General features: G+C 47.0%; 1 protein-coding gene and 1 long non-coding RNA gene across 2 annotated transcripts; one reads left to right on the forward strand and one right to left on the reverse strand.

Annotated features, from left to right (window-relative positions):
• Positions 1 to 7702: 7702 nt before the first annotated feature.
• SIVA1 (SIVA1 apoptosis inducing factor) lies at positions 7703 to 10239 on the reverse strand. Its single transcript, XM_075926454.1, has 4 exons — positions 9975 to 10239; positions 9202 to 9408; positions 8410 to 8566; positions 7703 to 7935 (listed from the first exon to the last, which is right to left on the reverse strand). Exons 1-4 carry the CDS (start codon positions 10090 to 10092, stop codon positions 7878 to 7880), a joined length of 540 nt encoding a protein of 179 aa, XP_075782569.1. The 5' UTR covers positions 10093 to 10239; the 3' UTR covers positions 7703 to 7877.
• Positions 10240 to 10372: 133 nt separating this feature from the next.
• LOC142829069 (uncharacterized) lies at positions 10373 to 12515 on the forward strand. Its single transcript, XR_012903281.1, has 2 exons — positions 10373 to 10678; positions 11896 to 12515. It is a non-coding gene; the product is annotated as an uncharacterized LOC142829069 (long non-coding RNA).
• The last annotated feature ends 1313 nt before the right edge of the window (positions 12516 to 13828 follow it).

The following is a 13828-nucleotide window of genomic DNA, read 5'->3' on the forward strand; positions in this document are numbered from 1 at the left end:
AAGTAGTCAATCTTTATAATAGCACAGACTCTAGAAAATTAAATGATCTGCTCAGTCACTTGATCCATCTCTCTGCTAACATAAAATAGAAAATCCAAAGGAAGAAAAGACACAGAAATCATCCTTAACCACCGCTGCCATTTAAATAAAGGCTTTTTTATTTACTGTCCAGTGAACCATGTTAAAATTTTCTAAAGCCTTTTGACTGTACTTGTAATAGTGTCTACTAAGATAACCGATTTGCTTCAGCATAAGTGAGGCATTTGATATATCCAAATACCCTGCAAACATGCTAAACAACCCCCCCCCCCCCCCCAAATCAAATCTATGGCACAACTAAATTTTTCCCTTGTTAGTTTTTACTAAGATAGTGCTTGATTAACCACCCCCACATGAATCTGTAAGAGGGGCCTGTAGGAAAGGAAATCTGTCAGGAGCTCACCACTGATTCGATAATGAGTTTGCCCATGCCAAGGATGATGCCAGATTTGCTTACAAACTACAAGCATCCCAGACTGGCTATACTGAAGCTCTGTGCCTTTGCTGCAGCTTTGCCCTACTCCTTGGCTGTAAGGCTGCACTGCAGTTTCCTCTGGCAGTGACTGTCCTCAATATTAGAAAGATTTGCAAGACTCTATTACTTGTCCTCCCTAAGCTCAGTGGGGCCAGCAGGTGGACAGCACATATTCCCACCACCAGTGAGCCCATGTCACGCTACCATTTTTCTGCATCACACTGTAGGGGAATTGTCTTGCATAGAAAACACAAGAATCGGTGTTCTCCAGATACCCTTTCTTTACTGTACATTAAAGGTCTCAGGGTCAAGAAACTTAGAATCATGGAATCATAGAACACCAGGGCTGTGTCTACATTGGCAAGATTTTGCGCAAAAAGTGTTCTTGCACAAGAGGCCAGTGTAGACAGGTAACATCAATGTCTTGCACAAGAAAGCCCGATGGCTAAAATGGCCATTGGAGCTTTCTTGCACAAGAGAGCGTATACACTGGCACGGATGCTTTTGCGCAAAAGCACATCTCTTGCACAAAGGCACATGCCAGTGTAGACGCTCTCTTGCGCAAATATTTTTAACAGAAAAACTCTTCCATTAAAAGTATTTGCGCAAAATCATGCCAGTGTAGACGCAGCCCCCCAGAACTGGAAGGGACCTTGAGAGGTTATCAAGTTCAGTCCTCTGCCTTCACGACAGGACCAAGAACTGTCTAGATCGGGGTGGCCAACCTGTTAGATTCAAAGAGCCAAGATAGCGGTGGACAGAGTGCGAAGAGCCATGTACTGGGGTAGAAAGTTGAGAAAAAAAAACCAACAGCCACGCCAGGACGGGGGCTCCAGGCTGGACAGTGTTGAGGTCAGGTGGAGGGTTGGGGTGCTGAGCAAGCTGCAGGCTTGTGGCTGTGAGGGTGCAAGAATTTGGGCTGGTGGGGGGGAGGGAGGAGTTTGGCCAGGGGGAGGAGACAGGGACAGCTCAGACGGTACCTGGGAATCCTGGGTCTAAGGAAGTGTGCAGGCTGCTCTTCCCCTCCCCTCTTCTCCTCCCATAAACAGCTGGCACACTTCCTGAAACACCGGGTCTGTCACTGGGCTGGGGACATCCTTCACGCTGCTGCCTGCCTGTGCAGGGTGTGTGTATGTAGGAGTCCTGGGACTGCATGCCAGCTCCAACTTCTCAGGAAGCACGTGCTCTTCCTTTGCTCCCCACGACAGCCACATGCTTCCTGAGAAGTTGGAGCTGGCACGCAGTACTGGGATTCCTATTCCCTCCCCCCCAACCCATTCACCATCCTGTTCCCTCCCCTCCCCTCCCCCACAGCCAGGACCCCATCCCTGCTCTAACCCAATCCCCCTCCCCACAACCTTATGTTTGGGTCCTGGAGCCAGAGCCGCTGCTGCTACTGCCACATGCATCTCCCCAGGCACTGGGGCGCATGCTCTGAGCAGCAGGCTTTGAGCATGTGCTGGCTGGAATGCTGGGACACCATGCACACCCCCAACCCCACCCAGTCCAACTCCCCGACCCTTCCCCACTGTAACCCAATCCACCTCCCCCCAACCTTATGCCCGAGTCCCAGAGCAGAGCTGCTGCTGCTCCCCAGGCGCTGGGCGCATGCACGGAGCAGCAGGCTTTGAGCGTGTGCTGGCCGGGACGCCATGCGCACCCCCCCCCAACCCGATCCCCCCTCCTCTCCCTTCTCCAGAGCCAGGTATCTCGCTCCTGCTCTAACCCAATCCTTCCCCCCCCCCCCCCCACTCCCAACCTTTTGCCCAGGTCCCAGACCTGGAGGCACTGCCACACCTGGAGCTGGAACCGGAAGCGCCACGGCCACTGCCACTGCCACTGTCTGTGCTCAGCGGCTGGCTGCTAGTACGTGCAGGCTGGGATGCTGGGGGCCATGAACAGAACAGCATGGGCCGTGAGCACGCATGCGGCTCAGAGCCACCTGGCCGTGAGACCAGCTGACCTGAGTGGTTCCGGGTTTGTCCCGGTTCTGTCAGGAGCTGCAATTTTTTTCCTTTGTAAGCCTCATGCGGTTTGTGAGCTGCGAGTTGGCCACCACTGGTCTAGATCATCCATGACGGGTGTCTGTCTAACCTGCTCTTAAATATCTCCAGTGATGGAGATTCCACAACCCCCTTAGGCAATTTATTCTAATGTTCTTCCTGACAGGCAGGAAGTTTTTCCTGATATCCTATCCTCCCTTGCTGCAATTTAAGTCCATTGCATTTTGTCCTATCCTCAGAGGCCAGGGAGAACAATTTTTCCTCCCTCCTCCTTATAACACCATTTTAGATACTTGAAAACTGCTACCATGTCCCTTCTTTCTAAACAAGCCCAGTTATTTCAGTCTTTCCTCATAGCTCTTGTTTTCTAGACTTTTAATCATTTTTGTTGCTCTTCTCTGGACCTTCTCTAATTTCTCCACATCTTTCTTGAAATGTGGTGCCCAGAACTGGACACAATACTCCAACTGAGGCCTAATCAGTGCAGAGTAGAGCAGAAGAATGACTTCTCATGTCTTGTTCACAACACTCCTATTAAGGTGAGCAAAGCCCATGGGTAAGTGAAGAACATGGAGACCTGGGAGATGGGTCGGAAATGGGAGGGAGAATGGGCTATAATGGCAGAGAGAGAGGAGGGTCAGGGCAAAACTGGGAGGCAAGATCAAATCAGTATCTTTAGATGCCTTTATACAAATGTAAGAAGTATGGGTAATAAGCAGGAAGAACGGGAAGTGCTAATAAATAAATACAACTATGACATTGTTGGCATCACAGAAACTTGGTGGGATAATACACATGATCGGAATGTTGGGATGGAAGGGTACAACTTGCTGAGGAAGGATAGACAGGGAAAAAAGGGAGGATGTGTTGCCTTATATATTAAAAATGTACACACTTGGACTGAGGTGGAGATGGAAGTGTTGAGAGTCTCTGGGTTAGGCTAAAAGGGGTAAAAAACAAGGGTGATGTCATGCCAGGAGTCTACTACAGGCCACCTACCCAGGTGGAAGAGGTGGATGAGGCTTTTTTTAAATTAACAAAATCATCCAAAGCCCAAGATTTGGTGGTGATGGGGGACTTCAACTATCCAGATATATGTTGGGAAAATAACACAGCGGGTCACAGACTATCCAATAAGTTCTTGGACTGCATTGGTGTGACAACTTTTTATTTCAGAAGGTTGAAAAAGCTATTGGGGGGAAGCTGTTCTAGATTTGATTTTAACAAATAGGGAGGAACTGGTTGAGAATTTGAAAGTGGAAGGCAGCTTGGGTGAAAGTGATCATGAAATCATAGAGTTCACAATTCTAAGGAAGGGTAGAAGGGAGAAAAGCAAAATAGAGACAAAAGATTTCAGGAAGGCGGATTTTAGTAAGCTCAGAGAGCTGATAGGTAAGGTCCCATGGGAATCAAGACTGAAGGGACAAACAACTGAGGAGAGTTGGCAGTTTTTCAAAGGGACATTGTTAAGGGCCCAAAAGCAAGCTATTCTGCTGCGTCGGAAAGATAGAAAATATGGGAAAAGACCGCCTTGGCTTTAACACGAGATCTTGTATGATCTAAAAATAAAGAATCCTATAAAAAAATGGAAACTAGGACAAATTACAAAGAATATAGGCAAACAACACATGAATGCAGGGGCAAGATTAGAAAGGCAAAAGCACAAAATGAGCTCAAACTAGCTATAGGAATAAAGGGAAACAAGAAGACTTTTTATAAATACATTAGAAGCAAGAGGAAGACCAAGAACAGGGTAGGCCCACTGCTCAGTGAGGAGGAAGAAACAGTAACAGGAAACTTGGAAATGGAAGAGATGCTTAATGACTTCTTTGTTTTGGTCTTCACCAAGAAGTCTGATGAAGGAATGCCTAACATTATTTCTAGTTTGAGAACTTGTACCTCCAGATCAGCGGCACAGCCATGGGTACAAGCATGGCCCCACAGTATGCTAATATCTTTATGGCTGACCTAGAACAACGTTTCCTCAACTCCTGTCCCCTTTTACCCCTTCTCTACTTACGCTACATCAATGACATCTTCATGATCTGAACACATGGCCAAGAAACACTGGAGACATTCCACAGATATTTTAACAACCTACACCCCACCATCAATCTCAGCCTGGACCATTCTACACGAGAGATCCATTTCCTGGACACCACAGTACAAACCAGCAATGGAAAATTAGATACCACTCTCTGCAGAAAGCCCACTGACTCATACAGTTACCTACATGTTTCCAGCTCCCACCCAGAACACACCATATGATCCATCATCTATGGCCAAGCCCTTTGATACATCCGCATCTGCTCTAATCCCACTGACAGAGACCAGAAACTTCAGGCTCTCTACCAAGCATTTATAAACCTCAACTACCCACCCGGAGAAATAAAAAAGCAAATTGAAAGAGCCAGATGAATACCTAGAAACCATCTTCTTCAAGACAGACCCAAGAAAACCAACAATCGAACACCACTTGTCAGCACCTACAGCCCCCAACTTAAACCTGTCCAACACATTATCAATAAACTACAGCCTATACTGGATCAGGATACTAAACTCCAAGAGGCTCTGGGAGACAGACCCATAGTCTCCTATAGACAACCACCTAACCTCAAGATGATTCTTACCAACAACCACAGGATATACCACACTAATACCAACCCTGGTACCTTCCCTTGCAACAAACCCCATTGCCAGCTTTGTCCACATATTCACTCTGCTGATACCATTATTGGGCCTAACCAATTGAGTTATAAGATCAAGAACACATATTCCTGCGCATCCAGAAATATAATTTACGCTATCATGTGCCAAAAGTGTCCGTCTGATTCGTACATTGGACAAACGCCTCAGACACTTCACCAAAGGATCAATGCCCACAAAACAGATTACAGGACCTTGTAGCACTTTAAAGACTAACAAGATGGTTTATTAGGTGATGAGCTTTCATGGGCCAGACCCACTTCCTCAGATCAAATAGTGGAAGAAAATTGTCACAACCATATATACACCAAAGGATACAATTAAAAAAAATGAACACATGATGAAAAATGCTACATAGTCCTGTATTTTGTTTCAGCTACACCAGACTAACATGGCTACATTTCTATCACAAAACAGATATTAAACAGGATCACAAAGAAAAAACAGTTTCTTGCCATTTCAAACAGAAAGGACATTGTCTCAATGACTTGATTACCTGCATCCTGCTTCAAAGGCCTTTTAAGAATACACTTGAAAGAGAATCCTCTGAACAGTCATTCATGCTTAAATTCAACACTTTACACCTGAGTTTGAAATAAAGACTCTAATTATCCATTACAAAGATAGCTTCCCCAATTATCACCTCTAATATCATTAGCTCACAGACATTTACCTCCCCCCCCCAACCCCCTTCTGTTCTGAAATTTGATTTGTCCTTTTCATATGTGTTCATTTTTTTAAATTGTATCCTTTGGTATATATGGTTGTGACAATTTTCTTCCACTATTTGATCTGAGGAGGTGGGTCTGGCCCATGAAAGCATCACCTAATAAACCATCTTGTTAGTCTTTAAAGTGCTACATAGTCCTGTTTTTTCATTTCAGTCTACACTGCAACTATATGATGCTGGGAAGCGAGACAGAGCTACTCAGTTACATACACTACACACCACTGGAAAAAAGCACAATGTAGAAGTACACACAGAGAACCTTCACATAAGGTAATTATGGCAGTGGAATGACAGGGACTCCACTGTTCTGTTATATCCATAGTGTACAGGAAACCCATCTACTTTCTATCTTGTCCCGACAAACCAGAGAAATACTTCTTTGCCCTTTCTGGTTCTCTCTTCTGACCTACATTCTCTGCATGAGGTGTCCATCCTAATGACAGCCACCTTTTGAAGGAACAGGCAAGAGGATTACTAACTAATAGGGATTTTGAGCCATGAAATCTCCATGGCTACGTCTACACTGGCCCCTTTTCCGAAAGGGGCATGCTAATTTTCAACTTCAGAATAGGGAAATCCGCGGGGATTTAAATATCCCCCGCGGGATTTAAATAAAGATGTCCGCCGCTTTTTTCCGGCTTGGGGAAAAGCCGGAAAAAAGCGTCTAGACTGGCCCGATCCTCCGGAATAAAGCCCTATTCCGGAGGATCTCTTATACCTACTTCGAAGTGGTGTTTCAAAGCAGTAGTGCTGCATGGAGCTCAGGGTCAGCAAGGGAGTCCCTGCTGCTTTGAAACGCTGCATACAGCCCCCAGCTGGTTCCAGGCTGTACGCAGCATTTCAAAGCAGTAGTGCCGTGTGGAGCCCAGGGTCTGTCTCCGGGTTCCATGTGATGCTGCCGTTTTGAAGCGCCCCTCCTCCTCTACCCTTGCTGCCTCTGATTGAGGCAGCGGTGGGGGAGAAGCGACTAGTCAACTTATGTGTCGACTCTCCAATAAGCATTTGCTTATCGATAGTCGACTAGTCGTTCGCATCCCTACAAAGGATTTCTACAGGTTTAAGCTATTTTTACTGTAACAAAAATGGAAGAATGAAGGAAGGCTGTAGAGCTGATGTAACCCTCTCCCTCCCCCCCCCCCCCCCCAAAAAGTATATGGCATAACTTTATGACCCTTAAAATGTACTTTAAAAGAGTGAATATTTTAGAAAAAGTATCCTTCCCCACTGGTAGTCTGCAGTTTCTAATAGAGATAGACAGCAAGCTTGCAGATACAGGGACATAAAAACTTGCTCATTGAACAATTAGATTTCTAATGTGAACTCTAAAGGGAGGTATGTTTACATCTTTTCTAAACCAAGGTTATGTTAAAAGGAACCGTCACACATTACTGGCTGCCTGAATCTCAGGGTTGAGAGAAAGTTTACACATCATACCGTATTACGAGTTCTCTGCTTTGAGTGACTTAGGACAAGTGCCTGTGCTTACATCTCACAGAAGAAAGGTTGCATGTCTAGAACAATGTTATCCCCCTATGAAAAAGCATTACATTAATTCTTGAAACAATTTTGATCCATAAGTCAGTATCCAAAGATTGCAACCACAGAACAACCTTCTGACACAAAATGTGTGTTGCAAATGCTATTTGTAGTACTGGAAAAATATGCTCGACTATGCCAGAAGTACCCAGTTCAAGATAGTTATCAATACTGTTATCTGAGGCTAGTTATCTTCAAGGACTAAGACATCTCTTCAACATATAAAAAAGTTTATTTAGCTACAGTATTTAAAAAAGTCACATACAATGCATAGAAATCTCATTGTTAATTCCATACACTAGTGGTATCAGATATCCAAATATAAACATGGCCTTCATGGCTAAGATATCAAGTACCATGAAGAGGTATTGATAGTTCATTAAGAGTTTCAGGCTTCAAACATTGAGCAGCCATTGCAGAGAACTTGCTCGCCAATATCACTGTAACTAGAAGAGAAACAATCACATATCAATAGAATGTACACTATATTCAACACAGCATAAAGCTTCCCCTCCTTTCTTCAAAACCCACCATAAACAAGAGAATCCTAAAAGAACTAAGACTTACTCAATTTGTCTACATTAGAGAAATTCTAATGGTACTGTAAATTCTTCACAAGTGTGTATTCCCTTTATCAGCTCTACAGAGCTATAAGACATGCATTTCTCACCTCCCAGAATAATTGGACAGAAATCAGAGTCACTAACAGTAATTAATTCATACACAACATTCTTTCCTGTTTCAGATCATTTTAATTACAAAGCTACGTACCCCCTAAAAGTTTCTTGATCACTTGTATACAGCATGAAAATACAGTATGTGAAGGCACAGCATATGAATGAACCATCACAATCTGCTGCATACTGCATCCCTCCCCATACTGAAATAGTATAGTCTAAAAAAATCCAAGAGGCACTTACTCGATAATTGAACACATGGAACAGACAACAGCATTACAGCACTTGCAGAGTTTACTGCAATTCTGGCATATAAAACGATCACACTGTGTGCAAGCTTCTTTGATGTCAACAGTTCTTATGCAGGAGGAACAGGCTTTGGATATTCCCACTGGTGATGCTGTTTTGGAAATATGTTTTTAGATTCATGAAGTAGGAAATGTCAGCATCAGATGTTTAAAATTCTATAACGGTATATCTATGTAATGATTGCAATTACATTAGTGATTTTGGACATTTTGACAGCTAAAGTGTATTACAGCAGGCATCAGCACAAAACATAGCCCACTTACAAAGTTTCATTAAAGGCATCCTAAGTGTATCATGCAACCAAAGTCTCTATCAAGGAGATTATATTTAACTAATTTATAAATCATTTATGAGGATCTCAGCTCTTAAACCAATTATATTTTAAACTAAAAGGGAGCCAAATGACAAATCTACTAGAAAAGGGTATGTTCTGTGCATTCATTGAAGGAGACTAATGATGTACACTTGCCTTTGCGGATACAGGGCATCCCTGCTATATGTTGATAGTGCTTGTAGGAACTGATGTGTTATAAGTCCTCCCATTTCCCATTCTTAAATTGTGCAAACCCCTCACCCCCATTTGCACAAATGGAAGTCAGCTGCAGGGAAAAAAAAATCCTGCTTTAAGTTGTTTTGCTTACAAGTTTTCTGGAATGTATCTTGGACTTCTTGTGAAGACAGCCTGTATCTGCTGATGTAACAGAGGCTTTGCTAAATGCCACTTACTCTTTTCCATTGCTTGGGAATGCCTTAGAAGTTTTCCATCTTGTCCAATGAGCAGCTGTCCATTCCAACTGTACTTGGCACAAGTTTCCTGGGCATCTTTAAGTGGCTCTGGAAAGTCCATCACAGTGCAGGTCCCTGCTGCGTTCCCATTCCACATGCTCTCCATGTAGGCCTGGGCGCCGCGGAAGAGTAGCTCCTTAGTCTTCTCTGGGAGACAGCAACAGGATGGAGAGAAGGGAGGGGGGGGGTCACATTAGGAACTCATCCTAGGTCTGGAAGGGCAGGTGTCCCAACGGGTCCATGTGGATTTCACCATCTGCCTGGGAACCCACCAAGAAACGCCTTCCAGGGAGAGCAGCAGTGCACAGTGGGGCCGGGTAAGACAATGCTGCTTAGGAGTTTACATTTTAGGGATGTTTCCTGGGTGACCGGGACAGCTGGTGCTTTATGGGCTGTGCCTGTGGACCGTGCCCTCCGCTGCCCTTAAAAGTCTCAGAAGCGCAGCCGTGTGGGTCTGTAACCGAGTGGTGCTGTAGCACCCGAGAGACTAACTCCACGAACAGAGCCAGGAGCTTTGTAGGCAAAACCCTCCGCTCACCTACAGCTGCGTATTTCCTAGTCTCTAAGGCGCCACAGGGCTACTCCTCGTTCCTGCGCCCCCCCCCCGCAATGCCCCTCCCAGCCAGACCCCAGCGGGGCTCTGCCAGCCCGGGGGGCACCTCCCGCTCGCCCCGCGGAGAGAAGCCCGGAGCGACGCGAGCCCGGCGCCTCACCGAAGAGCTCCCGCCGGTACTTCTCGCCCCGCACGCCCCGGCTCAGCTCGCGCAGCCCCACGCGGGTTTTCAGCTGCAGCGGGGCCGTGTCCCCGAAGGGGCACGAGCGCTTCGGCATCCCGGCCGGGATGGGGGGGGAGGGGAAGGGAGGGACGCTGCGACACCCCTAGGGAGGCGCCGCGGAAGAAGCCGAACCAGGCCCAGCGAGCCTGGCGCCGCCACAGGCCGACAGCCCGGCCGCGCTAGGCCCGCCCACTTTCCAGCCCGGGCCGGCAACGTCACCGAACTCCCGACCAATCGGGGGGAGGGAATTGGACGGTGCGTGAGTGAGCGGCGGGGCGGGCTCGCGCGCTGAGAAATACAGCGGGGGGGGCATGACTGAGGGGTGGCCCTGCCCTGCGCCCGCGCCCGCGCCCGCGCCCCAGGCAGCCTGAGGCTTTGAGGGGCGGGGGCTGGGAGCTCGGAATCCTGGCAGCCCGGCCTGCGCTGCCCAGCTCCCATTGGCCGGGAACAGCGAGCCACGGCCATTGGGAGCTGCAGGGCGCCCCGCCTGCGGGCGCTCGGGTAAACTAGCCCGCTGACCTTGGCGAGCCACGTGCGGGTGCTAGGACTCCGGGGTGCTCCTCTGCCCCTTTGAGCAGCAAGGGGGACAGAAAATAAAGGCTTCTAGGCTCCCTCCCTACCCCCGCCAGCTCTGGGTTTGGGTAAGTCACTTCCTCTCTCTGCTTTAATTACCCATCTGTAACATGGGATGAAAAGAAGAGCTCTAATGTCCCTGAAACATGGTGAGGTCTGCAGGTGACTCAGTAGTATAGGAACACAACCCCCAGCAGCCCTCTGCTCCCTCTAAGGACATAGAACCTTGTAGGCACTCCCCTTCCCAGTCAGGTAGCTAGCATCTCAGAGGTACACCAGAAGCAATTGACCAGTCAGCCCCATGCCTCATTTGGAACAGAGAATAGCCAAACATCATCAGCATAGCCAAATAAAAACAGATACAGCATAATGCTGCGTTAAATGTAAACTACTAAAAATAAAGGGAAAGTTTCTTTTAAAAAGTTTTGTCAAGGTAATGAAACTGTTTCTGTGCTTGTTTCATTTAAATTAAGATGGTTAAAAGCTGCGTCTTCTGCATAGTAAAGTTTCAAAACTGTATTAAGTCAATGTTCAGTTGTAAAGTTTAGAAAGAACAAGTACAATGTTTCATTCAGAGTTACAAACAACCTGGGCTTGTCTACACTGGCCCCTTTTCCAAAAGGGGCATGTTAATTTCACAGGTCATAATAGGGAAATCCGCGGGGGATTTAAATATCCCCCGCGGCATTTAAATAAAAATGTCCGCCGCTTTTTTCCGGTTTTTAGAAAAGCCGGAAAAGAGAGTCTACACTGGCCCCGATCCTCCGGAAATAAAGCCCTTTTCTGGAGGATCTTATTCCTATTTTGAATAGGGGCATGTGCTAGGGGCATGCGAGACCTCTATGCCAATTGCCGGGAGAGGGACCGCTTCTTGTTGGCGGTCTCCCAATGAGGCACTGAGGAACTTTTCTTCTTTGGTGCCTTTTTGCCCTGAGAGGAACTTGGGGTGACCGTACCTCCCTAGGTTGTACTCGGTTTGAAGCAGGGTGTAAACTCTTCTCCATTAAAATCAGCTCTAATCAGAGATCTTTGTCCTTGCCAACCCTTGCCTTAAGTTTGATGCATTGAGGGCAATGCCGAGTTGAATGCTGCTTTCCCAAACATCTGACGCATTGCAAGTGTTTGTCAGAAATGAGCATTGCCTCTCTGCAGGAGGCACAGTGTTTAAAGCCTGGAGAACTCAGCATGATGGAAAAGAATGTTTTTTTTGTTCTGTTTTTTAAACTACTAACAACTGACTAGATAACACCACTAATAACAAGAACTAAGAATCTATCTATTTCAGAATCATCGAAAAAACAGAACTGTACAGCTCCATCTCAGGACGAGTGTGGTTGAGAAGGAATTGGAGAGTGCAGGCCATGCATGTGCTGGTTGATGCTGTGGCCCCAGCAGGGACTGCTTCAAAATCTCCAGTCCAGGCACTGGGATGGTACCAAGACCCCAGCGTGGAGCATCCATGGGGACTTCTCAAAGAAACAACACGGAACACATTCATACCTTGCAGTCTTGAGCCTTTGTGTAGCACCCTTATGATGATGTCTCTGTTTTATAAAGGTGGGTAAATATGAGATTATAATAACAGCCAATCATACTGGGTCAGACCAAAGGTCCATCTAGCCTAGTATCCTGTCTCCGAACAGTGGCCAATGCCAGGTGCTCCAGATGGAATGAACAGAACAGATAATTATCAAGCAATCCATCCATCCCGTCTCCCATTCCCAGCTTCTGATCAGTGGGGTTCAGGGTTCCCTCTAAGCCAGGGTTTCCCAAATGATATTCTGTGGAACCCCAGGGTTCCATGAGAAAATTCCATTGCAATAACATTTTATGATTAAAAATAAGAATAATTAATATGTGATTTTTGTTTTTAAATATGTGCAATTAAACTAAATGTTGATCTCATGACCTTGTTTAGCATTTGTTTATTATTATCCTTACTTATTTGTGGTCTACTTTTTCAGCTCTATATATTAGACTGTTATTAGGGGTTCCGCAAAACTATTTAGCGTTTAAAAGGGTTCCGTGGCCAAATAAAATTGGGAAATACTGCTCTAAGCTGTGTGGCCAGCAGGCCGCACAACTACCTAATAAGATCCACACAGGGGCTGCTGCACATGGAACTGCCACAGCTGGGGAAGAGGCCCCTTTTTCCTGGCCTCTGGCCAGACACGTGCATCTCTTCCCTATCTGCAGTAGCTCCCTGCTGGGTTCAGCAGGCAACTGCTGCAGCCTAGGAAGAAGCACACCCCCCCAGTCACATCAGGGAACTGCCGTGGCCAGGGCAGACGCATTCCTTCAGCCCCAGCAGTAGGGCTGGATTAAGAAACAGGTTTCAGGGGCTACAGCACTGTGTTTTGGGGGGGGCTTAGTCCGGGGCCCTGGGACACAGATCGTAAAGCCCCTGTGTTCTGGGCCAGCCCTTCCAGGGGAGGTGGGAGGAGGGGAGGTGCAGGGAAGCAGCTCCATGCACTGCCACTCCTGCTCCCAGCCTGGCTGGAGGTGCCAGTGCTCACCTGGACATAAAACCCTGTAGGCACATGTGCGCAGTACAGTAGAATCTCAGAGTTATGAATACCAGAATTATGAACTGATTAGCCAACAACACACCAATCATGGCCAATAGGAGCTTCAGGGGGCAGTGCCTGTAGGCAAGTGCGGGTCAGCACAGGCTGTGCAGAGCCACCTCCATCCCCCACCAAATGGGAGCTTCCCCAGTTAATTGCCCCATTCTCCAGTCCCCAGGCCTTAGCCCTCTCCTGCACTTTAACTCCTTCCCAGACCGTGTACCACCAGCCTAGCTTCCTCCTAGGCCCCATACACCAACCTTGAGCCTCCTTCTACACCCTACCTCCTTCCTAGACCTCGCACTCCCACCCCAACTTCCTGTCTTGAGCTGGCTCCTGTGCTCTAACCCCATGGCCTCAGCCTGGAGCCCCTTCCTGCATCCTAATCGCCTCAACCCCAGCTAGAGCCCTCATCTCCCACAACCCTGAGCCTCCTCCCACAATCCGAACCCCTTGGCCCTATCTCCATCACAGATTACCATGTGCAGAATTTTGTTGTGTGCCCCATTATGGAAGTGGCATGTTGCACATTCTCTCCATATGGATGCACATAACAAAATTCATTCTGTACATGGACATAAAAAATTAGAGGGAACACTGGTGAGGGTGGGATCAGTGTTCCCATCATGCTCTCTATCAGTAACCGGGACG

Source organism: Pelodiscus sinensis, chromosome 4, assembly GCF_049634645.1.
Source record: "Pelodiscus sinensis isolate JC-2024 chromosome 4, ASM4963464v1, whole genome shotgun sequence".
Taxonomy (NCBI): Eukaryota; Metazoa; Chordata; order Testudines; family Trionychidae; genus Pelodiscus; species Pelodiscus sinensis.